At 43.9% G+C, this 27894-nt stretch overlaps 1 protein-coding gene across 3 annotated transcripts in view; it reads right to left on the reverse strand.

Moving 5' to 3' along the window:
* NF1 (neurofibromin 1) overlaps positions 1-27894 on the reverse strand; it is a 155445-nt gene that overhangs the window by 114403 nt on the left and 13148 nt on the right. For all 3 annotated transcript variants that reach the window (XM_080983306.1, XM_080983308.1, XM_080983307.1), the window contains exons 5-21: positions 25206-25312; positions 23137-23204; positions 22439-22514; positions 20852-21009; positions 19579-19752; positions 18262-18384; positions 17271-17345; positions 15602-15733; positions 9279-9413; positions 7650-7763; positions 7156-7235; positions 5684-5807; positions 5246-5401; positions 4376-4622; positions 3716-3789; positions 3003-3086; positions 1751-2191 (exon numbers count right to left, since the gene is read on the reverse strand). In XM_080983306.1, coding sequence (XP_080839432.1) covers positions 1751-2191; positions 3003-3086; positions 3716-3789; positions 4376-4622; positions 5246-5401; positions 5684-5807; positions 7156-7235; positions 7650-7763; positions 9279-9413; positions 15602-15733; positions 17271-17345; positions 18262-18384; positions 19579-19752; positions 20852-21009; positions 22439-22514; positions 23137-23204; positions 25206-25312 — 2368 coding nt within the window. The remainder of the gene's footprint in view (positions 1-1750; positions 2192-3002; positions 3087-3715; positions 3790-4375; positions 4623-5245; positions 5402-5683; positions 5808-7155; positions 7236-7649; positions 7764-9278; positions 9414-15601; positions 15734-17270; positions 17346-18261; positions 18385-19578; positions 19753-20851; positions 21010-22438; positions 22515-23136; positions 23205-25205; positions 25313-27894) is intronic.

A 27894-nucleotide genomic window follows, 5' to 3' on the forward strand; every position in this document is an offset into this window, starting at 1 on the left:
GGAAGGAACACGCATTCTGGCTTCTGCCCAAGGTCAGAGGGCAGGATCAACAGGGATGCTGCTTGGGCCTTCCAGGTAGAAAGAAGACTGTGTTGAAAGGGAGACCCACCTGGCCTCACCCATTGCCCAAAGGAGGAGGAGGAGCTGTGGGGAGCTCGCTTGCCAGCTCTCAGCCAGAAAAAAATGCTTTCCTCCAAAAGCTACCTGTTGCCTTGGGACTGCAAAGGGAAGGGGGAAAAACCACCATCCACCGGACAAAGGACCAAGAGTCACCAACTGCTATTCAAGCAAGCACATTAAGCAAAGGGATATTAGCCTGGCTCAAACTGGATCAGCACACCCACTTAGAGCTCACCATTTTGTTTTGGCCTTGGAAGGACTGAGCTCCCCTTCTCCTCTACCTTTTCCCTCCACTCACCCTTTCCTTTATTGTGTCTGCTCTTTTAAAGTTTGCAAGCCTGACGGCAGGGCCTGTCTCTAGTTTTTGTTGCCTGGAGTCATTTTTTGGAGACAATAGTTGTCTGAAAAGCAGGATAAAAATAAATAGTTGTTTACACTCTCCCCCCCTTTGTTCAAAAACCCTTGAAATACTCACAGGGAAACCTGGATGATTAGCCAAATAAAACAGGTGAGACTGCATCCAGTGTCAGGCAAGTGTGTAGCCAATATACCGCTCACTGATCACACGTTAAATTCCTTAAAGAACCAAAGTATCCTATGCCACTGACCTCCTAGGCAGAGTTGCAGAGGCAACCATCACACCTTGAACTGAACTCTGAACCCTACCCAGCACAGCAAACTTTAAAGCACCCCCATAATAAGCAGGCATTGAAAAATGAAACTATCCCCAAAAGCTGCCCCTTTGGAACAGCTGGTTTTGGTGCGCAGTGGACATTTTTAGATTTTTATAATGGATTTTATGTTGCCATTGTCATTTTTTCCCATGTGGTCTCTTTCGCCTCACAAATCAAATGATTTCCATTTAATACAAACTTCTTAGGGCAGGGTTATTAACATTGGATGGGGGGAGGGAATGCTATGAGCCCAAGGGATGGAATAGAATATATATCAAGAGGGGGAGGGGGGGAGCATCAGTCAAACATTTCCTTGCACTGCCAGGCAGTACAACTCCAGCATGTCAGAAAGATATTTGGGGGCAGGGCCTTGGACTTCAAAGAGAAGTGTGAAGCTGTGTCTGGTCCTCAAGGATGACACTTTCAGCCATCTCTGGAATGTCCCTCTCCACCAATCTCATTTCTAACTATCACTTCCCTTCTACACTCTACCTTTGCAGCCTGCCACTTTGGCTAATTCACACAAGACTTCCCAGAAGAAAGGGGCAGATCAGAAATGTAAAAAAAAAAAAAACAAACACGTGACCCTCATCTGACTGCCCACTTTTGGATTTGGCTCCAGAACATCACAAAGTAGGCAGCGTTGGCTGGTGCCCATTGGGATTGCCAGAGCAGAAGGCAGGAAGCCCACCCAATGAGTGGAGCCAGAGCCAATGGCAGGCAGAGCCAACTAATTCTGGTTTTGCCCCCACCCTCCTGAGTTCTACAAGGGCAAAACTGGGATGGAGGAGGAGGAACTCGACAGCCAAGGCCACCCTCTGGACTGGCTGTTAGGAAGGAAATGGGTAGGCTTGGCAGCCTCCACTGTATGTAGGTAGAGAGCCCCTGACCACTTTCCCCGGGGAATGCAGCCCCCAAAATACTACCCATCTCTGCATTAAAGCAAACCCCTTTACCTGCCCTTGAGAGTCAAAGAACTTGCTGATGTTGTTCTTCAGTTTGTTGAAAAGCATGGGGTAAAGCGCCGGGCTCAGTTCCAGGCCCATGAGATCTTTAATGTTGGTCCGTATCTGCAGGCCCACTTTCTCGTGGGTGCAGACCATGAGCGACAGCAAGCGGTCCATGAACTTGCTCACGGGGGTCTCCGTGTTGCCCTCGGTCGACAGCATGGATATCATGGAGCCTTTGCGCTCGTTCACGGGGGCCATGGGGGGGCTGTAGGTCGCGAACCCGGCGCTGCTGCGATGCTGCAGGCACACCCCGCCCAACGCGCACAGGAAGCCGGTCATGTTGATCCACTCCTGCAGAGAATCTGTGTCCGAAAGGTCTATAGAGCCTCCCCCGCTGACATGGGACATTCGCCTCTTGACGATGGTCTTGTGGAGGCTTTCCGCGACCTGGAAAGAGTTGCACATCATGGCGGGAGGTGGGGAGAGAGAAATGCAGTGATGCAAATTCAGAACGCTCACCTGTTATTTGGATATTCCTTTCGGAGCACGGTGCTTTCTGGGAATTGCACCAAAACGACCCCAGGACATCGTAAGTCCCCATTTACAGAAAGGAACCGAGGCTGAAACAGACTTGCCCGTGCTTTCAAAAGCAGCTCATCCCCAAGCAGCAATTTGAAACCAGACTTTTAATCCAATATCCAACCCACAATGGCACCATCAGAAATGGGATTTGTTTCTAGATGCTTCCGCCGTGCTACTGTAACATTAGCTTCTCTGGTTTCCTGTTTTTCCCTGTAAACTGATCTAGGAATTTTATTGAAAAGCAGTTTCCCAAAGCAAACTGCCACCTCCTTCTCAAAAGATGGCTTGGTGGATGGCACAAGATGTGCTATGGCTGAGGGAGTGGCAACCAGAGACGGGTCTGAAGAAAAAATCAACTACTTGGCTTTCCCTAAGCATTATAAGTTAGCAAACCAGAAAGAGCATTAAGAAGAGGACAATAGATCTTGGCTGTATGGGCCAGCAAGATGAGAAGATCCATATAAAGCTAGATTAGACCAGGGGTGGGGAACTTCTGGCCCTCCAGATGCTGCTGAACTACAACTCCCATCATCCCTGACTGTGGCTGTGCCTGCTAGGGCCGATGGGAGTAGTAGTACAGCAAAAACCGGATGGCCAAAGGATCCCCACTCCTGTGCATTAGATGCTAAAGAGAAGCAGAGAAAAAGGCCTGCAAGGTATTTATGAAAGGCCTTACCTGGCCATCTTCCATTTTAGCCTTTGGAAAGTTGAGGATCAAATTTGTAGCCGTCTCCCATTTTAAATGTGTGGCTTCCCAAGCCTGCAACACGACAAAAGAAAAAGAACTGTTCTAAATACCTTCTAGAAAATACCAGATGGCACTTGGTGAAGACCTTTTTCCCCAGCAGGCATTTCAAGTAAGCAGGTTTTACGATTTTATTGTAAACTGATTTTTATCTTTATTGCAGCATTTTAACCTTATCATACCCAGCTTAGAGACTATGGCATTAAGTGCTTAATTAATTAAATAAGTGTTCTGGTCCCAGCTCTCTGTAATTGGATGAAGGGGCGATATATAAATTTAATAAAACAAAATGAAACAACAACAACAACAACAACAACAATAATAATAATAATAATAATAATCAGCTTACAACTGAAATAATAGATATGGGAACCAGTATTTTTGCTTTTAAGTGGCTGCTGAAAATTTGTATTTTAAAGAGTGCCTTCCATGAAGTGTGACTTGGCCATTATACAATGTGCACTGAATTCATGCACTGAATTAAGGTTTGTTTTCATATTTCTGTGTATATATTTACTATTTAATCTGTTTTCTGATACCTTAATTTAATGCTGCCATGGAAACATTTGTTAGGAAGTGCTTATCCAGTGTTATCCGACTGCCAGGGAAGAATACTTTTGCCCAAGAAAACTGAAATAATGTACCTCAGTGTTACCTGCCGTCGGATGTTCAATTCGCCTTAGCAATGCCATCACTCTTTTCTGGAGAGCTGCTCTTCCTAAAGGCATGTGGTCAGAAATTCAGTACATTTTCAACTTTTAAAAGGTTGCTTTGTTGAAAACTTTATGGAAGTTTCCTCTACCAATAAACATCCTTAATCAAAAAAGACTGACAAGACATATCTGCATTAATGCTTGCCTCTGAATAAACAATTGCCCTTTAGTTTTCACAGAGACATTTTTGGTTAATGGGATTTAATGTACAGTGGAACCTTGGTTCTCAAATGGCTTAGTTGATGAACAAATTGGCTCCCAAACGCCGAAAACCCAGAAGTAAGTGTTCTGGTTTTCGAACGTCTTTTGGAAGCCGAACGTCTGTTGCCGCTGTCGGCTTTTGTTTCTGGGGTGCCTGCGCCAATTGGAAGCCGTGCCTTGGTTTTCAAACATTTTGGGAGTCAAACAGATTTCCGGAAAGGATTAAGTTTGAGAACAAAGGTTCCACTGTATCATTTTTAAATCATTTATTATTTTTAAAGCAAAATTTCCAGCTTGAAACACCAACCTAAAAGTGCACTCCACCCTCCACTTTTCTTGTTCAATTTTCCCAAGCTCAACTGACAAGACACCTTCTCTCCCTCTTCTCACCTGTTGACATCATGTTGCTCACGGAAGCAAACTCCATAAAGGTGTTGTAATTGGGCAAAAAGTTGTGAACCGACACCTCATCTACGCCACATCTGATATCCGCTTCCTCGCAAAGATGTCGGAAACAGGACATCGCAACAAGCACTGCCTCAGTGTCGGGGCTCCAGAGGGACATATACAGGGCCACCTCCAATTTGGTCTGCGCTTGGCGGCATATCGGCGTCCCGCTGCAGCCTGCAGCACTTTCCTTGGGAAAAAGAACAACGGGCCACGTTAATCATTGCTGCTCTCCACAAACAGTCAAGACAAGCCATAGCGTTTTAAAGGACGTCTGCAGAGTACAAATGAATACAGCTCTCTATTGAGCTAGATCAGTAGTGGGGAACCTGCAGCCCTGCAGACATTGTTGTGATTGCAACTGTCACCCCCCTGGACTGTTGCAGCTGATGGGAACGGGGGCCTTGATGTTCAGCGAAGGGTGTTTCAAGCACGCGGCAGCCAAGGAAATGCCTTCCAGATGTTTTGGACTGCAAATCTCACTAGCCTCAGCCAGCATGGCCAGTGGTTAGAGATAATGAGTGTTCATTGCTGTAGTTCAGTATCTCTAGTGGGCACACCATTGGCTATTCTTGCTTCAGCAAGTACATTTCTAAGTGACCCTAATTCTATCCCTGATGTGTTTTCATGTTCTTCCTAGCTTTCAGCAGCTGATGGGATACAGAACAAGGAACGTCTTGGTTCTGTGTGGCTGCTCTGCGTGGTGAGATATCAGAATTGACTAAGGTCTGAAATAGCACCTCTAACTACTGTAGCAGTAATAGCAGCAGCAGCAGTGCTCTGTATGACAGCACTTGCGTTATGGTCACGTACCATGCAAAAGCTCCCTTTTCCTTTCCTAAGCGTAGCTCCTGGGATACAACGCATCATCTCTTCATGGTCAAGAGAAATTTGATTAGCTCCACCCCCAGAGACATCGCATCCTACCCCATAAAGGAAGAGAAAGGGACAGGAACTCCTATCTGATTGCTATGGGGAGAAAGAGAGGAAAAATAAATAAGTCACTCTGCTTTTGTAGAAGGTAAAGGAAATGAGACACGCACACACATACACAGGAGAGAGAGATGTATTTACTGGGGCTTTATCTATGAAAGGAGAAAACAAAACACAATTTCACTTCCCTTTCTGAGCGGGAAAGCTAGCCAAATTTCCTTCCCATCCAATAACTATCCAATAAGCCAAGAGCTGGAGCAAGTCAGAAGCAGCAAGCCCCTTTTGAAATGCTTTTCAAGTTTCAAAGTGCTCACTTACTTTGTTTTTCAGAAGAAATGTGTTCCTGCAGATCAAAATCTCTCGCAGCCACTTGAGGATTTCTGTGCTGCTGAGAATCTGATTGCTTGTTAGCCGCTTGCATATACAAAACAGCATTTGTGAGCTGCAAGAATTAGGAAAGTGCCAATCAATAGCCACTTATTAAAGTGTTTTCCGTAACTTCAGCGGCAATATTTACAATAAGCAGCACATTACAAAAGCTGTGATGACAAGAGGTACACATACTCAATCCCCTGCAGGGGATCCCAGTGGACACCTGCCTTCTCCCCACACCAACACCCTCTCCTTTTGACAGTTTCCTAACTAGTATGCTAAAACCCTTTTGCAGGGCTACAGTATTTGTATCAAGAATTCTGAGCACAACATAGCCTAAGAGATAAATAGGGGTTGGGGGGCAGTTTGGGTGAGAGAACTAGAATAAACTGAGCTATTTCATTCATTCACTTTTTTGACCCATGAGCACATCTGAAAACCAGAGCAGCTGTTATAGGCACCACACACAATCTGCAACCAGGCACCCACCACAACCTAACTGGCTACAGCAGAACGTCTATTTTCAGAAGGGGGGGGGGAGGGAGGCAGGGATCCTGCAGGCATCTAGAAAAGTCTTTGCGAGCACATGGGGGCCTGCAGGCACTACACTAGTAACCCTCTATTGTATACCCAGGGCTGCCTTGGCTGTCCTGATAGGCAACTGTGGATGCTCTCCGTGTGGGGGACGGACGGACACAACACTAAAAATGGATCTGCTGAAGGGCTAGAGTGTTTGAAGGGCATCTTAGGGCCTCTACAATTGGCAAAGAGAGTCTATGTGAGCCTCAACATAAACAATAGGGGCACCTCATTATTCCCAACTCCAACCCCCAACTAGCACATCTCAGCAAGGAAGATCACACAGGATAAATCATGTAAGATGGGGTATGGAATCTTTTCTGGCCAGCAGACCAGATGCTTATCTCCCTACTCCTGGGCAAGCCACGTTGGGCAGCTGGGGGCTCTGAATTTTCTACACCTGTGTCCTTCCCCGACATCTTTTCATGAGCACATTCTTTCATCATGGGGCACTGAGTGATTGGTTGACATTTTCACCAGGCTTATGTAGTTTCAATTTTACATTCTATTGTTTCATCTCCTGTGCATGGATCATTTATTTATTTTTTATTTTTTGCAATTGTGGACATTTTTTCACTGTACGGTATTTCCTCAAATAAATCTAAATTAAAAGCACTCCACTGGATTAAGCACAACCGTTTCACCGATCTTTGGAAAGGGAAACCCAAAACATACAGAGTGCCCCACTGTATTGAAAAGAATAGGCAATTCAGTCTCGCCTCAGAGCGGCATTGTTTATATATACTTTCTGATCATTTATAGTTATGGTGTGTAGCGCAGGAAACTTGAGTCAGGAGACAGACAATTCTTACCAAGCCCAAAACAAGCAATGTACTCACCTGATCTCCCAGAATGTTTCGATGGGTGCGTCTGGATTCCACAAGTCAATGCTGTCTAACTGATGGAGCACAAGCAAGGCCTGAAGGGACCAAAAATGGAGAAACCACTAAATTAACTTAATGCTCTGCATAATATATTATTATATTATATTATATTATATTATATTATATTATATTATATTATATTGTGTTGTTGTTGTTGTTGTTGTTGTTGTTGTTATACTGCTCTTCATCTGTAGATCTCAGGGAGTTTCACAGCATAAAATTACAATATAAAAAACACAAAATGCATAATAAAAATAATAACAAAAACAAAGCAATAATCTGCCTTGTTATGAAATGGGCGAGAGCCCATTTTAAAACCAGGACTTCAGACTGTGACACACTGTCGTTTTTTAAAAGAAGAGTGGCTCACTTTGAAGCAGGGCACGGGGACACACATTCAGATCTGCAAACAATACAGTAATGGGCTTGCATGTCACTTAGCTCCTGACCTCCATGGCTTCTTGTGCTATTTCAGGCATGCTGGATTGTGGCACCAGCTGGACAAGGCCTGTTATGAGTTCAGCGGTGCTGCCCTGAGTCTCAGGACCTTGTTTCCTTGGATTCTGTAAAGGAAAGTACAAAACGATAAGGTGCGGGTTCACTGACATTCATATTCCAAATTCACTGGTATAATTTCCCTGTACACTTAAAAAAAATATTGCAGAGAAGTAGACCCCTGATCCTCCAAGTCAGCTCTTGCCCTGCAGGACATCCTTGGGGAAAACCTTTGTGTATTCTGAAAGACTTTTGCATATTTCTTCACTAGAGGGGGAGCTCACACTCCCTGCCACCACTGGAAACAGCCTTTCATTAACATAGGGAGCCAACCTGAGGCTCTGTTAGGTACTATGTAGGTTTCAGGTCACACCCCGGGCTGCTAGGAAGAAGGAACAGGCAATGCTTGATTCTGCATGTTTGGAAATATACAATCCAGTTGATATCAACACCCAATAAACATTTTTTTGTTTTTAAGATGGAGGATTTAAACAGACAATTCCTCTACCTGTATTGCATAGCAGTACCGTCCTGGAAACGTTCAACAACTTGATTCTTCTGGGCATATTAAGTGACTCCAGGCTTCTTCATAACTTTAGACTGAAAAATTCTACTAGGATTGGGCATTTAGTTTGTCCTAAGGGTCAGGAATGCTGCGCGCCTTCCTTTTCTAGGCTCAACGAACCAAAGCATGCAGCAATGAAACTATCTTACTCCCCCCAAAAAAGGGTTGTCTGCACACCAATCATAGGGTTGCATACATGCATAAATACATAATTTTATTTGTATGTTGCCTTTCCACAGTTCAAACCATGCTCAAGGTGGCTTACATGAAAAATACATAACTACATGATAACAAAAGTAATCATAAACAACTGCTCCTTCTTCTGCTTTCACTTAATCATGCCATATTCTGTACGTTATAAATTGTATGAACGTAGGTTCATGAGACAGGTGATGCAGGAGGGTGGTCATTTTAGATAATAGCATCCACAAAATTATGCCAACCTACTAATAAGGGTTAAGGGATGTGGGTGGCGCTGTGGAGCCTAGGACTTGCCGATCAGAAGATTGGCGGTTTGAATCCCTGCAACGGGGTGAGCTCCTGTTGCTCGGTCCCTGCTCCTGCCAACCTAGCAGTTCGAAAGCACGTCAAAGTGCAATAGGTACCGCTCCGGCGGGAAGGTAAACGGCGTTTCCGTGCGTGGCTCTGGTTTGCCAGAAGCAGCTTAGTCATGCTGGCCACATGACCCGGAAGCTGTACACCGGCTCCCTCAGCCAATAAAGCAAGATGAGTGCCGCAACCCCAGAGTCGGCCACTACTAGACCTAATGGTCAGGGGTCCCTTTACCTTTAGCTTACTAATAAGGGTTACTAATTCTTTTTTCCATTCCAAATCATGTGTTCTATGCCATTGGAATGGAAACTGCTATCAATACTAAACTTTCCTAAGGAAGTTTAATACAGGGAAATTTTTGGAAAGTCAATGCCTTGTTTTTTTGGTTCAAAGACTGTAAAAGAAACCCCAAGAGTTGGTATTTCATTTCATTTCATTTTGTTTTTAAAAAAGAACTTTTACTTACACAGAGCAAAAGTTTAGGATCAGCATGGATCAGCTTTACCATAGATAACAACAAGACCTTGTAACTTCTGGTTTCAACATCTGTAGGCTTTTCTTTAAACTTAAGGCTCGTCATTTTCTCTTTAAATGTAAGACTCTAAGGGTGGGGAAGAAAACATGATATGACTGTCAACAAGGCACTGATTACTCCAAATATGTAACTCCCCACTCTTTTAAAAAGTAATACTTATACAATTAATGTCATATAGCATAGTAACGGAAAATGAGTAGAATAGCCGGGTTTTATCATTCAACCTCTTCTTGTTAGCTGAGATGACATTGCCATGGAACCTTCAAAAAGATCCCAATATTTATTTCCTGAGAACTTTTAGACAATGCTGAATCTACCACTGTGACGACCCAGGAAAGAAGAGCCCAGGAGGGACAAGCTCACTGAAAACATAAATTTGGTCTGCAGTATAAGTTTTTTAAAAAGCAAACTGAGTGTTGGAATCATTAGGAACAAGACTGAAAACAGAACTGGCTGCCTATTTTGTAGTTGCACTTGGAATACTGGGCAGAATTCTAGTTGCTCCATCTTAAGCAGAATGTCGCAGAACTGGAAGTAGTAGCAAGAACAAGGGGAGGCCAGGAGGCTGAACAGCACAAGAGACATTTGTGTTCCATTATGATAAACTCTGCGGGAAAAGGGCGAAGGTCCGTCTAGTCCAGTGTGCTGTATTCTGCAAGAAGAGCACGACTCTGAGAAGCCCACAAGCAAGTCATGAAGGCAACAGTCCTCCCCTGCTGTTGTGTCTGGAGCTGGAGTCCGGTGCAGGCCAGCAATAAATTAAAATGCTATGTCAGTGAATTAACGCTTTATTCAAAGCAACCAAAACAGTCCAGGCCTATCAGAATCGATTTATTACGGTCACAGACCAGAGACATGGACATATACAGGAATAGAGAACACGTAAATAAAAATAGGTTAAAATTAAACTCAGTGCAGGCTTAGTGATCCCAGCAACTCTTCCCAGTAACTCTTGCTCCAAGGAGGCAGATGTGAGGACTGAAGGTCCCTGCCTTCCCACAGCTGCCTAAGTACCCTCCTCTCCAGGATTTCCCCCAAGCAGTTGTAGACTAAGCTTGCTCATAGTCCAGCGCCGAGGGCCTTCTGGCGGTTCCCTCATTGCGAGAAGCAAAGCTACAGGGAACCAGGCAGAGGGCCTTCTCGGTAGTGGCGCCCGCCCTGTGGAACGCCCTCCCATCAGATGTCAAAGCGATAAATAACTACCTGACATTTAGAAGACATCTTAAGGCAGCCCTGTTCAGGGAAGCTTTTAATCTGTGATATTTTACTGTATTTTTTGTTTCTATGGAAGCCGCCCAGAGTGGCTGGGGAAACCAAGCCAGATGGGCGGGGTACAAATAATAAATTATTATTATTATTATTATTATTATTATTATTATTATTATTATAACCACTCTCTGCTCTTTTCCCTCTCTGTGTGTGTTCTAGGAGATCAGGCAGGAGGGGAGCTGGTTGCAGCAGGAGGGGGAGACTCCCTGGATTCTTCAGCAGCCTGTCTCATCAACCAACCCTCTCTCCAGCCTCCGCTTCTGCTCCTGAACCTGGACTGTTTTCTGCCCCAGCCACATCCTGCCTACTAAACTCTGTGGCCCCTTCAGCTTCCAACATCCGCTCCTCCCAGTCTGCTCCCTCTTCTCTCTCTGACCACTGATCATCATCCCACCACCAATCCCTTGGCTCTGATGCTTCTTCCCCTGGGGTGCACCTTGGGGGTTCCCCGGCTGCTGTCTCCCACCGTTCCTCTGCATCCAGTCAGTCCATGACATGTTGCTCTCAAGAAAGTGGCCTTTAGTGGCTAGCTGCCCCTGAACATGGAGCTTCCATGTACGCAACACAGCTAGAAGATTTTTGTAGACCTAGCACACTATGCAGAATCAAAATTGAAGTACGGTCCAAGGACACGGTGGTTAAGGATACAAGTCGGGGTGGCCTTATTCCAAACTAGTAAATAATGAACTGGCAAAGCAGATGAATGCTGCTCATGTACACAGAGGAGCAATTGCTTTCCCCATTGAACGTGCAACTCCCAGTCTCAGTTTACCCCAATTCAAGATAGTGACAAATAAAAAAATGAAGCCCTACTCAGCAGCTTCACACTGAAACTTTTTCCGTCTTGTGTGGGTGACTTTCGTATTTGCTGTTGAATGTCCAAAATATGGCAAATAGGAGCATGGAATCAAGGAGAAACTGCTCTCCCCATCTTACACATTCCAAAAAAACAGATCCTGGTTTGGCAGTCTCTTAAAAACCATGATTTGCTGAAGGCTGCCAGTTCAGATGCTATACCAAACCACAGTTTGGCACTGCATCCCAACCATCTCAACATTGATTCCCTCCCTGCCACATATTTAAAAAACAGCAAATAAAACTTAAAGAACTAAATGTAGAAAAACACCACTGACCATTTAAAATTGTGGCTGATCTCTCTTTTAAAAAGTAAGTAAGTAAATAAATCTATGAATGTTTTTGCTAACCAAACAAACATATGGGCTGCTTCAATCCAAATCTGGACATTTTTAAAAAGTATTTCCCTTGGTTGTGTGCAATTGACCAAAGGCTGTGGAACTCAGGGCTGCATGTAAACTAGACAATCACCAGGAAAAGCAGAACATAAAATATGAAATCAGTGGTCACTCTAAGAATCCAAGTTTACTTAGGAATAAAGCTTCTAGGCCTCAGGCAAGCAGGGTATTATGAACCAGAGGAGGTTTCCAAGAGGGCCTTCGAGTGGCAAGGTTCTTTCTCTTTACAAACTCCCCTCCAATCCATGACCACATCAACCCTTGCCATAAGATTAGAAATTCTTGGCAGTCCTGAACCTTAGGAGCAGAAATGCACAAATACAAGCACAGTTATTCTCATTCCTAGCAGAGAATGATACTGATAACTAAGCAGACACAGTCCTAACCCAATCTGCACACAACAATGTATGCATATTAATGGCGATAAAATACAAAATATGTTTTCATGTTAATGAATTGTTTTCTATTTCTACACACACAAGACACCCAACAGCAGGACCAAAATCATATGCATTAACATACTAAAAACAAATTATCTAAATGAAGGTGGGAGGTGGGCAGAGAGAATGAGTTGATCATTCTTTGAGGGTAAACCCTCTAAACCATCTTGGTGAAACTGAAAACTTTTTAAAAATAACAATGGATTTAGTTACTCAAAAATAAAAAAGTTTATGAATTTGTTCTCAAATCTAGTATTTGATAGCTGATGTTACAACTGCACACTATTTTCACAAAGAAATCTAATGAGAGTACAGATTTAATAGTGCTTCCCTCTGAACAAGAAAAGGGAGTGCATCCAGTTCCGCTTTCAGAAGGCAATTCCCTACTCACATCTTAACTGCAGTCAAGGCACTGACTGCTGACTTCAGCATTTATCTTAACCATGGTCAGGACTACCCAGGATTTGAAACCGACATTAAACTGCATGCTGAAACCCTAGTTTGTCACAAACAAGGTGAAGGTCGGTGCTGATGTATCCTTTAAACATGGTTGAAGCAGGGAAAGAGGAATTTCCTCCTGAAAGAGGGAGAATATACAGCCCTATGGTTGGCTCCCAATCTCCTAACCATGGTTATACTTACACCAGCCCCAGGAAAAATCTTTGCTGTTAACCCATTTGTCAAAGAACAAAAAATAAAGAACTAGCAGTTTATACTGAAGGAGGGCATCACTTCATGTTTAAGAAAACAAGTTGTGATAAATTAAGGGATGCGAGGGCAGGGGAATAATGGAGAGAATAAAACCGCTCATGTCACCTGGTCTGTGAAATGGGTTTTAATTGTTTCATTACAGCCAACAGGTGAAAGCATGCTACATAATCAATCACTGAAATGAAGTGACATGACTGTAGTGGTAACTATACACAGAAAAGTCACGGGGGGAAATAAGGGAAAGCTTTTCTGTGGTAGTTAACAATGGGTCATATACTTACAGCAACAGAAGCCCACTGCAATGCATAGCAGTGACTGGTTGGCATCTGATCATGTGAGCGACAGCAGCCAATATGAACAGAAAATAAGAAGCAGAAGACAAAGTGCCGCCAATCAGTGTCAGAGCTGCAATGCACAATTGTTCGTTCTTTTCCTCCCCATATATGAACACATAGATCCTTAAATTTCCAAAGAAATCAGTCTTATTCTTTCCTCTATCAGTGCCATGGCTGAGTCGTGAGGAACAGTTTCAGCTGCAAAGTGGGTGGGTTTTATGGGTATGTCTTTGCAACTGACAACACAGCTTGACAGCTCAAGGGCCCTTTAACTCAGCTTGGGACATCACATTCCCTCACCTGAACCAAACTCTCAAGGCTGCTGTGAGAATGAGTGTGTGTGTGTGTGTGTGTGTGTGTGTGTGTGTAGCTATATCTATGTATAACAACACCATTTTTTAAAAAGTGTGCGTAGCAAATTAAGAAGCAAAGATGCAATGTGAAGCTACCAAGTAGCAACAGAGATGCAGAATTCATTGAAATAAAGAAGGCCAAGGCAGCCCTAATTGTCTGAATGTAATTCTACACAATCCCCCTATGGCAAACCGTCTGGGACCACCAGATGCTGCAGCTCTCTAGAAGCAAGAGTGAACTTTGGGAGAGGAGACTATGGAGAGCCATATGCAAGAGCGGAATGGGTTTCTTTGATCAACAGCAGAGAAGATAACAGAACACTATTTGGGGAAGGGCTGTAGCTCAATGACTGCTTTGCATGCAGAAAGTCCCAGAGGCAATCCCTGACATCTTCAGATAAGTCTGGAAAAGACCCCTGCCTGAAATCAAGGACAGCGGCTGCCTGTCAGCGTTGACAATACTGGTCTGGGATGGACCATTGTGTCAGCTTCCTATGAAGTTACTTTTTCTGAGAGACAGGTGTTACTATCACAATACAAAGAGATTCAAGAAGCTGCAAGGCATTGGAACCAGCATGAACTACAGAGGCAAATGCCTGCAAAGCCTGAGACCACAAGCCTACACTGTTCACAGAAAACACTCTGCATATAGTATACATAATTCCCCAACCCAATTCTCCTTCCACACTCCTACATTATCACTTATCTGAACTGCCAACATGCTGTAATATGGAGCAACAAAACAGCTGACAGCACAAGAAACTTCCATGAAAAAAATCTCTGTAATTTGCTGACAAAGCTGGAAAAGCAACAGCTTGGCGGTAGAGCACATGCAAAGCATGTAGAAGGCCCTAGGTTTAATTTGCCAGCATTTCTTATTGAAAAGAAAGCATGAGAGAACCTGTGGTCCTCCAAAGGTTGCTGGACTTCAACTCCCATAATCCCTTGACCATTGGGCCATGCAGGCTGGGGATGAGGAGAGTTGGGAGTCCAGCAATGTCTACAGGGTCACAAGTTTCCCAACCCCCAAGTTAAATGACCTAACATAGCAGGTCCCCTGTCTGAGACCTTGGAGAGCAGCTGCCAGTGAGACAACTTCCATCAGCTTCAGCCAGCGGCCCAGCTGTGCCCCTATCTCGACAGGGGCACCCTAACTATTGTTGTCTATACGTTAGTAAGCCTCTAGGTTAGATTACTGCAACCTGTTACACTTGGCCTGCCTCTGAAGACAGCTGGGAAATTTCAGCTGGTGCAGAATTTGGCAGCCAGGTTGCTCACTGGGGCAAGACAGTTTCAGCATATTACACCCATCCTGGCTTGACTGAGCTGGCTGCCGATTCGTTTCCGGGCCCAATTCAACTTTTTTCATTCAGTGGATCACTTCCATGATCTACATTTATATGTATATTTTACACATTTCAATGCACTTCATATTCATGTCACTATCTATGTCTGGGTCAGAAGACTCAAACAAATGGGGGGGGGGAGGGCAGGGGGAGGCAATGTTGGTGTGGGCAGTACTCCTTTGACCCACCTGTCCCATGTAAATTTCACCCTTCAAATATTTCTGGAATGGCATTGGATCCAAAGCCCAGGCACTCCAGTAGCCAAGTCTACTCGTGTTTTGACTTTTCTTCCTATGGTCTTGGAAGTAAAGAGTATCACTAGCCAAACTCTCTTCTTGGTTGACTTGGGACAAATCTAAGCCTGGGATTTGCTTGGGACGCAAGAAATATCATTGGGGAAAGAGTTAGAACTTCTGCTTTTAAGGACTGCGGCCTTTGTACCACCTTCTATGATATAACAGAACATCAAGGAGAAGTAATGAACACACTTCCTTTTTTTAACAGCAACAAAATCTGACAACTGAATAAATGAGGAGCAGGGCCTTACCGGTGTCATGCGAATTGGGGTGTGCACGCCAGAACCTTGTAGAGCTTTATGGAGGGTTTCACTAAACATGCTGCGGAGTTCCACTGAATGACAGTATACAGCGTCAATCTTGGGCCACCAGTCAAGTGCAGACTAAGGTAACGCCGGGGGTGGGGAGAGAGAATACCAAGAGAGATCACAAAATGAAACCTAGAAAATATTTCAATGGGGCACACAGGCCCAGGAGCCTGATCCTGCGAATCGCATCCCTAAAGCATCCCCGACTCATGTTCAGCGATCCCTTGAAAGCCTCCATGGAAGATCCCATTTTCTTCTTTATGTTACTATTACATTTATATCCCACTTTTTCTCAAGGAAGCTCGAGGGGGTGTACACTTTTCTGCCCGTCTCCATTTTATCCTCACAACCACCCTATGAGGTAGGTTAGGCTGTGAAGTAGTGACTGGCCCACAGTCACCCAGCAGGCTTTCATGGCTGAGCGGACAGCTGAACCTAAAGCTTTTGTCTGCCTCTCAGAACTCAGAAAAACGGAGGAGTGGGGAAGCAACGGCCGTTAATAACCATGAGCAAAAGTCTCCTGCAGAAGGGCGCTTCCAGTTTCAGTAGGAAAGAAGCCCTGATCGGATTGGCAGCTTAAAGAAACACAGCTTTGGTAGCAATTGTCTCCAGTTGTTAAGTTTTTGTTTTCATGCTGTTTCTAGAAGTAGCTATTAGGAATCCTTGCCGCCCTCCTTCCCAGTGGGGATGAATCAGTGGTGCTGAGCAATGCAGCACCCTTCCAGGTGGTAATCCCATACATAACATCTGGAAGCCATTCTTGCTGCTGTGGAGGGAGGCCTGGTGAAGGCCAGTGGACACAATGCTAGCCAATCCTCAGCTACGGTTAAGGGACCGGGAACAAACTGCAGGAATTGCATCCAGCCTTCTCTAGGCCCTTCCCTCTCGGGCGAATTCTCCCCAAATTGCTTGACCATCATTTTGCCATTGTGTCTGCATGGATGTTAAAGATGGCTAATGAAAACCAGGAAGCCTTCTTTGAAGGAGGATTTGAAACTCTAATTCTGAAGCTAGCTTGAAATGTCAGGCCCTCACCTGGCTTGCCTTAACCGGTTTATATCCATGCAGACATAAATGTGAAATCAAGATAAAGAACATTGGAGGTGTCTGCACATCTGAAGGAAGCATGCAATTTCAGGGCCAAATCCTGACCTTCCCATCCATGCTAAGTGTCTACTATTTATTTATATTATTACTTTTATATCCCACCTTCCTTCCAAGAAACTCACGGTGGCAGACACGATTCACTCACTTCCCATTTTATCCTCATAACAACCCTGTGAGGCAGGTTAGTGAAAGGACAGTGGCTTTCCCAAGTTATTATATACAGTTTACAATTTTCAATGATACTACTTATCACGTACATTTGGCATCTACAGTTGCTGATGGAATGCCAACGTATCAATAGATGGGCATTACAAATGGGATTCTGATGTCTAGAAAGTGTCTGCTGGTTTGGGGTATACTCCACCCTTGAAATGCAATTGCCCACGTAACTTCAAGAGGTAAGCTCTCCACCTTCCCCCAGTCCCATTCTCCTTCTCCACTTCTAATCAAATCATTACCATTTCTGAACAAATTACCAAGTCTTTTTGATAACTCAGTAACTTACATTTGTGATTATACGGTGGAGTGAATTTACCAGCACATAATGAAATGTTGATGGGGAATTCTGTGCCAGGCAAGTCTGGAAAAGAGGAAGGGAAACATTTATAAGGTTTCCTTCTGCAATGAACCCAGAAGTCAAAGGGTTACAAAACTCTGCAACACAAGCTCCATCAAAATGAGCAGGACTTGTTAAAGGACACTTTTCTGCAAGAATGAAGTGAACACCTTTCCCCGTGCAACCTATTTATTTAGTTAAAAGCATTCAATAAAGTACTTAAGATTTTTAAAAAATCTAAGCCATGTGAAAACAAAACATATAACTGAAACAAAAATCCAACCTAAATCCAACAAAGCAATATCAAAACCCACAAAAATGTATGGAAACAAATAGAAACAGAAGTACAGAGGATTCAAACATGTAAAGCGGGGTCAAACCTTACAGGTTAGGAAAAATCTGAACAAAAAGATACATCTTCACAGAACACCTGAAGCAACTGGTAGTGGCTGCTTTATAATGGCATTCCACAGTACAGAAGCAACAGCAGAAAATGCCGGCTTTGGGGTCACCACCCAATGATACTCTGAAAGGCATGGGACTACTAGTAGATTTCCCCCAGATGTTCCAAGTTATCTTATAGGTCTATACAGAGGCAGGCAGCCTTTCAGGTAGCCTGGTCTCACAGTGGTCCCATGTTGTTGGGTTTTCAAGGGAGGGGTTCTTGGTGGACTGGGTCCCAAGAAAATAAAAGATTACTAGGGCTTCTTCAGTCGATTCAAAACTTGAAAGTCACTAAAGAGCAGCAGGAAAGGTATCCTGAAAGCTAGCTACCTAAAAATAGATTTCTAGAAAACACTCAAACTGTAATTGCTGAAAAACAGAATTCTCTATTATTCATGACTCCCCAACCGCTGTTGACCCATCCATCCTTCATATCCAGCGGCTCAAAAATAGCCTCAGGCTAGAGAGCATGTGCCTGCAGAGCCACAAGCCTCACCTTGAAGTGCTGGTTATTGTGTGGGTTGATGCGGAAGCAAGACACTAAGCAGTCGATCATGAGGTCTATGTCTGCATTCTGGTTGCCTCTTGAGAATGGCTTGCTAGGATTGAAGAGCAGGTTCTGAAAAACCAACAAACATGTGCCACAGTTATTTTGGTCGGCATGTGCCACGGGGCTACTCTTCAGAGAATGAGAAGAGCAAAGTAGCCCATGTTTTCTAAAGGATAAGTGGCTATTTGAGGAAGTATTTTTGTCCTCCAATAAGAACAGAAGCAGAAAGCTTTTGGGAACCAGTGAACCTTTTATGAAAAAAGCATGCCTTGCAACGGAGGGAGGTGTACATTGGCCAAGGAAGTCAAGTCAATGGGTCTGCTCTTTGAAGCAGACATCAACTGATGCCACTGAGTGGCTTGAGCCAGAAATAGGGAACTTTTGGCCCTCCAGATGTTGTGGGACTCCAACTCCCATTATCCCAACATCTGGAGGGCCCTGTCATAAGTCTCAGTTGTCACTGTTAAGCAAGCAAGAGCACAACCCCCTGCAAGATTTTTAAGGATTTCTATGCAGTTTTCTCCTTAGACCATCTGGTAAAAGACACAGGAGGCCTCCCAGTGTTATTGGGTGGCATTTAACTAGGTTTCACTCAGAAGAGATCCTTTGAAACTATTCTATGTAACTTAGTCATGTTCACTAATTTCAATATGTTTATTGTGAGTAAAATTTAGTTGAATACCACCCGTTATCTCCCCTACACCACCATACACATGGTGTCCAGCAAGAGAGATGTTTATGTAGCTGGAAGAGTTTGGTCAAGCCTGCTCTATGCTAAAGTGAGAGTTTCGGTCTATGGCCAACTCTCAGTCCTGTCCCCCCCCCCACCAACTTTTGATTTTATCAGTAGGGCAGCATTCTTTGCCTAGATTTTATTTTACAAAAATCCTGTATATGCACAAAATAGCACACCCTGACCAATCAAACTGTAGCTCAATTCTGTCATCACATCAAGCAACAGTCTGTGCCAACTCTAATTTAGAACCCACACCATGGTTTGAGTTTCTAGGTGTCCAATAAGTAAATTATGGCTCTGCTTCTGTTTCTTCCCACAGCTTCAAGCTCACTTCCATTTCCAGGTGCAGCAGCCCCGGGAGGGGAAACAGTTTCTGTTAAATAGGAGTTGTGAATTCAGACCTCACACAAAGCCATGGCGAAGCTTCTCTTAACTACTCTTTGCAATGATGAGCTATGAAAGTTTCACTTAAAAGTTCAAAATCCTAAGATGAAATACACACACACAGCACTACAAAATCTTTTTACCTTCAGATCTACCACCATGGATTGAACTAGAAGGAAAATGACAGAGTTGTCTTCCCAGCTGATGTAGGTCGATGCTTTGCACAACTTAACGCAAGCAATGGCAGCACTCTCTGTCAATTGTCTGCTTCCACTGTGGCCTGAAAGTGCCTTCCTGAGGTTGTCCAAAAATAGCTTCTGCAGGATTCAAAACACAAAATCGGTCAGAAAGAGAAAAGAACTTAAAACTCCATCCTGAGATACCAGGGCTCAAATTCCAGATCAGACACTGATCTGCCTTGAGGACAGTACTGCAAGAGTCGGTTCCTGCTTCTCTGTCTGGCTTCCTTCCACCTGGCCTCAGAGACCAGGGCCTTGGCTGACTCCTTCCTGCAAAGGCTGCTCCTGCTGCGGAAGGCACCTAGAACACTTTTCCTATGCTGGTTGCTAATGTGGATTTGCATATTACATTGTGAAATGATTGTTGCTTCTCTTGCACTTGCATGCTGATTTGCTTGTAGGTTTTGTCAGCCACTTCGAGCATTATGTGGAAAAGCAGCATATAAATGAATATGATGAGAACCAGCATTAGTTTTTGTGTAGTCTGTGCTTTATCATATTAAGGCCATAGCCAATGCCTAGAACCATCTTTATATTATTATACCACAGTACTAGAAAGAATAATCCTTAACAAAAAAATTTTAAGCACACACAAAACTGACACCACTGTCTACAACCTAGTTCTCACCGGGAGAGTCAATCTGTGTCTGGACTTTACCCACTTCAGAAGGCTGAGGGCAGAATGCCCCTTCATGCAGAACGTTCCCTGCACACAGAAAACTAGAATGTCAGAGCAAAGGTTTCTAGCCTAGCATTCTCTCCCATGTGCTACTTTGCTACGCGCTAGGAAATTTTCTTCTTTGGGGGAGGACTCTTTCCATTAGGAAGAGACAGCAGTCCCAACAAAGATTTTAAAGCATCTCATTAGATTTTAAAAACCGTGACTCAACTGGGGTCTCTCAGACACCAGTACTAGATCAGCAGTGGGATATTTTTCCTAATTGCAGGAAAATTTAAAAAGGGAGAATAATGAAGCAAAAGGCTTTAAAGTATTCAAGCTCTTAGATTCAAGGAAGAATCATATGCAAATTCTTTGAATGTAACGAGAGAGAAAGAGAAGTTCCAGTCTAGCCTCTTAATCAACATGCTTGCTTATTTATTTGTTTATAAATCATCTATTTGCATATATGAAAGCCAGACTGGCACCAGCCAGAGATGGTATTGCAGCTCCCTTTACCTTGTTTATTTTGTTCTCTTCCACCCCATCCTTGTTAATGTTTTGGATGATTTCTGGACACAGGACGAGGAGGATTATTTGCAAGGGCCAAACAGCCGCCTTGCGTTTTGTGCTTTCGGCAAATCCATCCACCAAATCAAACAGCTTCTCTGCGCAATCTGCGACGGAGGGAGGAGGAGACAACACATGCAGTTACTTCCGGGTAGGTCGAGGTGCAAAAGCTGAAATACCTCCCATGTTTACCACAGGCATGGTATTTCATAGCACTGCGATAACACTGCTGTTGAAATGGAAAACACCCCAAGTTGGAGGCAGTATGCTTCTCAATACCAGTACAGTGGTACCTCGGGTTACAGACACCTTGGGTTACAGACACTTCAGGTTACAGACTCCGCTAACCCGGAAGTAGTATCTTGGATTAAAAAATTTACCTCAGGATGAGAACAGAAATTGTGCGTCGGCAGCGCAGCAACAGCAGGAGGCCCCATTAGCTAAAGTGGTACCTCAGGTTAAGAACGGTTTCAGGTTAAGAACAGACCTCCGGACGAATTACCGTATTTTTCGCTCTATAACACGCACCAGACCATAACACGCACGTAGTTTTTAGAGGAGGAAAACAAGAAAAAAAAATATTCTAAACGAAATAGTGGATATATGATTTTTGTGGTTCATGCTGTGGCCACAGACATGTGATCTGACAGTGAGTTTGGAGTAGCCCAATGCAAAAATCCTGAGGATCCATGTGGATCCATGCTTTGTAACCACGGAGGAGGGAAGGAAGGGGAACCATGGATCCTCTGCTCACAACTGCAGCAGATCCCCCCCGCCAACCGCAGGCATTCGCTCCATAACACGCACAGACATTTCCCCTTACTTTCTAGGAGGAAAAAAGTGAGTGTTATGGTGCAAAAAATACAGTAAGTTCTTAACCAGAGGTACCACTGTAGCTGGGAAATGCAAGTGGGGACAGGGTTGTGGCGCTCAGGTCCTGCTTGAAAGGTTTCCCACAGGCACCTGACCACTGTGAGAAGAGGACGCTGGTCTAGATGGGCCATTTGCCTGACCCAGGAGGCTCTTCTTATGTGCTTATTCATTGTCAAATGTAGGAGTTCATTTCAGCAATGTTTTTAATACAGAAACGAGTATTTGACCATGTTCTATCATGGGCAGGCTAGATATTTAACCAAACACATGGTACAACTCTCCTTGGACATTTCAAGCTTCAGATCACAAAAGCACACTTGAATGCTCTCCTCATAAGGAACTCCCCGAATATCAAGCTACATATCAAGAATACCTATTCCCTTTCATATATTAGCTTTCTGCCTATACAGACATTTTCTGCTACGGGAAGAACCCTTGGACTCAAATGGGATTTTGCAGGAAATAAGTCGACCACTGAAGTTTGCCAGCAATATAGGCCTGCCCTCAATCTGCTGGAGTGGAAAAAGGAGGAGTTCAACTTCTCCTCCGTACTGAAGTGGGTGACCTCTGAAATCAGGCAACAGTTGAGGCAAACAGTGGTTAACTGGAGAGACCCCACACCAGTTTATAAGGTATACAATCCAACTTCTGTTGATGCCTTACCTGCCAGATCTGTCTGCGGTGTCTGGTACAGCTTAGTAAACTCATCCGGATAGTTCTCCACCCAGTTCCAAAATGCCTGTGGAATATAGAAGCACAGTTAGTTCAGGGAATTAATTTTGTTCAGGAGCAACAATGACGAGCGATAGTCGTCACCTTTCCAGTTTCATCTGGCAAAGCTCTCAGAGCCACTTCACTCGCTACAGACCACATGGTCTTGTGCGGCCCTACCTGGAGATGCTGGGGAGTGTACCTGCATGCAAAGCAGATGCTCTGAAACTGAGCTGCAGACAAAATTCGTGGGGAATATGGCTATCAATGCCTACTAGCCACAATGGCTGTATGCTAACTCCAAGATAAGAGACTCTATGCTTCTGAATACCAGTTGTTTAGGGAATAATACCAGGAGAAGACTATTATGTCCATGCCCTCCTTGTGGGCTTCCCTGAAGAGGTATTTGGATGATTATTGTGGACAAAGAGGAAAAGAGACTAGGAGAGTCCTTAATGTGATCCAGCTGCGGGGATGCTCTTCTGAGAAACAAAAAGCGAACGTTTTTCGATAGTTTTGCAAGGCTCTCCCCTTCCAGCAGAAAGAGTACTGGGTATGCACTCCAGTACCACAAAAACCCACAACAACCTATGAGCAGACACCTACACTCTTGCAGCTTCTGAAGACTTACAAGCCAGGAGGAAACTTGCCTTTTCAAGACTGTTGATAACCGCCAGTTGTGCTACTTTCTTAAGGGCTTTAAATTTAAAGGCCGTTTCTGTGAAAACAAGGGGGGAAAATCCACTCGTACAATGTGCAAGACGACAATAATGCTACAAAAACTGTCTGATAATTACCTAAACCGCCACCCAAGTAGCAACTGCTGCATCATGGCCCATTCTTTCTACACTTCCAATCAGGGTTCAGAATTAGCAGAGCACCAGGCACATTTTGCACCTAAAGATTCTCCATTTGCGAGCACCTCAAAAGGTCTAGGTGCAATATTTTGCACCTGGCTGACACTCAAGGATTACTGAAATGTATGTGCTTAGAAGCCTTGAAGTATATGTTATGGATAGACAATATGTTAAGGAGTGTAACAATAAAGAGTAGCGTGGTTAGAAAACTGAAGTATGGTACAAATATTTTTATTGTATGCCCCAAGTTAAACATGTATTAACAATTTCTGTTAAAATGTGATAATAACAATGTGTATTGTGTATTAGTTCATGCTTATCAAAATAATAAATAAAAAGTGTTGCTGACCCCCCCCAAATGGCGACTAGACATTCTGTTTTGGCGCCCACAACCCTGGAGCTATTTGGCTCCTAGCTTTTGTATCCCAGTTTCTAACACTGCTTCAAATCAGTATCTTGAACTACTGAAAGAAATTACAGTACTTGACTATTCTTATGGAGACCATTGCGGTGGTGGGGTCAATGTTTGTACATTAAGATCTCCTGGACAGACTCCTTCACATCCCTCCAATATCTGAAATGTATTTGAGTGGGGTTTGGGGGGGTTGTGATGGTGCCTCAGTTATGGAACTGGTATTGCTGCAAAACCCTCTCTCCTCCTCCCACTTATGATGGCCTTCCATCTCTATGTGAAGTTCGTGGGTGTTTTGTTTGTTCGTTTGCAAACATGAGGTCCTTAAAATCAACTAGTTTTTAATTTCCTTAAACATGTGTTTTATCCATTGTTTTATTCCTCTGTGTTTGAGATTTATTTTATTGATATTTTAATTTGCTGCAAGCCACCTTGAGCACTAAAAATGAAAAGGTGGGGGGGGGGAGTAATAAACTTTAATAACAAAAGCAGCAGCCAGGAAACTCCTGAACTGCACCTCAGCCAGGAGTAGACTTCTTTTTCATCTCAGTCCAAGAATCTCCCCAACTCCAGCCAGCTGTTAATAGGAGGGTAATACTACTAACATACCCATCAACTTTAAAAAGTAAAAATCAGGGCCAAACTGACTGAAAAAGTAAAAACTGAAATCATGAGGAGCCAGGAGGTGGCAAAAGAGAGAGAATATGCAGATTATACTGGAATCATGGCACTTGCCTTTGTGCCATATTCTTGATGCATCCTCAAAACCACTACCTACCCAGCACAGACAAATTTGCAGGTATCATAGTTACCTGCAAATTTTCTCCCTCATGTGCAAACAGCAGCTATAGGGAGGCTAGCATAGATTATTTGTAAACCACTTTTAGGTTTCTGCAAACCACTTAGCATACAACAAACATCCCCACTGCCAGGTACTAGAAACGAAAAACTGTGTGACCTGAAGGAAGGCAGCAGCCAGGGTGACTAAAAGCCAAGGTGATAGTACCAACAGCTGCTGAAACAGGCCTGAGAATATCTCGCAACATTTGTTTGTGTATTTTAATTGTAAATTGCCTTGGTGCTTTGGCACAGCTCATATTTCAACAAATCACAAACAACATTTGGACAATGCTTATGCACAGGCAATTCTTAGTCAAGCTAGATCGGTGATGGCCAAACATGGCCCTCCAGCTGTTTTGGGACTACAACTCCCTTCATCCCTAGCTAACAGTACCATTGGTCAGGGGTGATGGGAATTGTAGTCCCAAAACAGCTGGAGGGCCAAGTTTGGCCATCACTGAGCTAGATCAATAGGAGGAACTGTAGCACCCTGTCCTTAAGGATACATACTTAGGAGCAAGACCTACTGATTTCAACAGGATGTCCTTTTAGATATGCGAGGACGGAATCACCCCTCTCACCAGGAACTATCAAAAGGTTCGTCACTTACCTTGCAGTATACGCTTTAGTTTAGCACAGTCGACACTGATGTACTGTAAGAGTTCAATGTCATGAACATCAGCATTGTCTTCAGAGCACACAGTCAATTCCTGCAATCTGCAAAAAACAAGCAGCTTCTCAAAATGGATGGACTTTTGACATAATGAAGGGAGAGGGGAGAACGTGAAATGATAATGCACTCAGATGTTTAGGACAGCCAAAATTGGTCAAATGCACAAAGGCGACACAGCCATGCTTTGGATTTTAAAGATTCAGAACTTGCCAACACTTCCTTTTCATTCAATTTCCACACTGACCATTAATTTTATTTCCTTAGCTGTTTGATAGGATTTATAGTTTACCTGAGAGCAGAGTTCTCAGAGCGGCCCACAAGAAATAAAACCATGTTAAAAGTACGGGGATTCCACAGAACTATTTTGATTCCCCCCCCCCTTTGACATTGACATGGTCCGGTTGAGATGGTTATTCACCACGGATATTGCATGATGTGAGGAAGGTGCTGCTTACACACTTAAATCCAGATTCCTGTCGCCTCCCTTGCCCCCTTCTTAAGGTGCCAAAATCATGAAAGATATGTCTCCACAGGTAGGGTTTACATCTAACATTAAACATGTGGGAGCACATACCCACTCCCTTGGCCATGCAAAAAAAATCACCAGTGCATTAAGTGCCTGAAACAGGCTTTCATTTTATGGGGCCAGGGGACAAAAGCAGAATAGGCAAGTCTGTGCTAGCTAATCTCCAAATCATGTTATTAATTTCCCAAATTGTGTTACTAATTAGGGGAGCCTGAGGGGGCCACGTGTCCATGTGCATTTGAAGTCCACCTCAATATGCTTGAGGACTTCACATGAGCATAGATCTGAGCTGATTGTGAAGTTATTCGCAGCTTCTCAGCCCATTCTGTCAAAAAACAAACCAACCCCATGGCGCCTCACTGCCCTCCTTTGCCTTGACCCTAATGAATTCAATTAGCCATGAAGTCTTAAGTGCATCTCACAGATTCTTCTCCCACCCACACCACACACTTGGTGATTCAGCACTTTGGCCCACATGCAACTAATATCTAAATCATGTGTTGAGCGCAAGCTGAGAAACTGCTTTGCTCGGTCTTAAATCTACAGATGTGTGCGCGCGACATGATACGTAACTTCCAGCGCCAACCAGCAAGGGAGCTCTTCATTTCATCTATGTGGAGAAAGACTTAACTCTGGCATGACATGGGAATGTGCCAGGAATTCAAAGGAATGGGTCACAGGACCCACAATGCTAACTGCCTGCACCACTGAACACCCCCCCCCCGGCAAAATAACCCATGGGGACAAGCAATGAATGGCCAAATGTTTAAATTAATTTCTGAGCAAGAACATAATTTGAAACGATTTCTCTCTTTCATGATCCCCTCCCAGGTCCATGCAGCCAAGAACAGGAAATATGAGACCGAACAACACTCTGAAGTTAGTTCAAGGAGAGGTTTTTATTTAATTGTTTCTGACTAGTCCCCATAAAGGAAATGCAGTGTCTCCCGTTCTGTATGCAACTACTCTCCATCAAGCCATTTAGCAAAAAAGAGAAAACCCACATCCTCCAGAGCTGGCTGCCAAGAACAACTCCTTGGAACAGAGGTTATGAAAAGGCCCTTAAAATTTAGTTGAGGTACCCTTTAACTGCAGGACTTTCTACCTGTTCACCAGAGACTGATGTTGCTCCTATGCTCTCCACTTCTGGATCCAAAATTCACATAGGGGAACACAGGAAGCTGCCTTATACCTTAAATTCTTGAGGGTCTTGAGCAGGAAAATTCTCTTATGTCCGGGCTTGAACCATGCTACCACAGAGCTCTAATTTGTCCCCCTATGAAACATTACATCACTTGGGAAGACAGGCAAACTAATACCAGTGTACTGGAAGAAGCAAAGATCACAAGTGTTGAAGCAATGGCTCTTCAACATCAACTTCGTTGGACTGGTCATGTTGTGCGGATGCCTGATGATCATCTTCCAAAGCAACTACTCTATTCCAAACTTAAAAATGGAAAGCGTAATGCTGGTGGTCAACAAAAGAGGTTTAAAGACTGTCTCAAGGCAAATTTTTAAAAATGCAGTATAAACACCAACAATTGGGAAACACTGGCCTGCAAGCGCTCCAGTTGGAGAACAGCCTTTACCAAAGGTGTCATGGGCTTTGAAGACACTCGTACTCAAGACGCAAGGGAGAAACGTGCTAAGAGGAAGACATGCTTGACAAATCCACACCGTGATCAACTCCAGTCCGGAAACCAAATCCCCACTGTGGAAGGACGTGTGGATCCAGAATTGGCCTCCACAGTCACTTATGGACTCATTGTTAAAACTGTGTTTATGGAAGACAATCTTACTCAGCTATGAGTGATAAAGAAAGAAGATGACTAATGAAATATCCATCTTCAGCTTGTTTGGTTTCCAATTCTTTAGGTCTGACTTGAAGGCAAAGCCTTCTAAATGAATCAAAATTACAGTGGTACCTCTAGTTACGAACTTAATTCGTTCCGGAGGTCTGTTCTTAACCTGAAACTGTTCTTAACTAGAGGCGTGCTTTCGCTAATGGTGCCTCTTGCTGCCGCTGCGCCGCCAGCACACAATTTCCATTCTCATCCTGGAGCAAAGTTCTCAACTCGAGATAACTCTTCCAGGTTAGCG

The sequence above is a fragment of the Podarcis pityusensis genome, assembly GCF_964106645.2.
Source record: "Podarcis pityusensis genome assembly, chromosome: 15".
NCBI lineage: Eukaryota > Metazoa > Chordata > Lepidosauria > Squamata > Lacertidae > Podarcis > Podarcis pityusensis.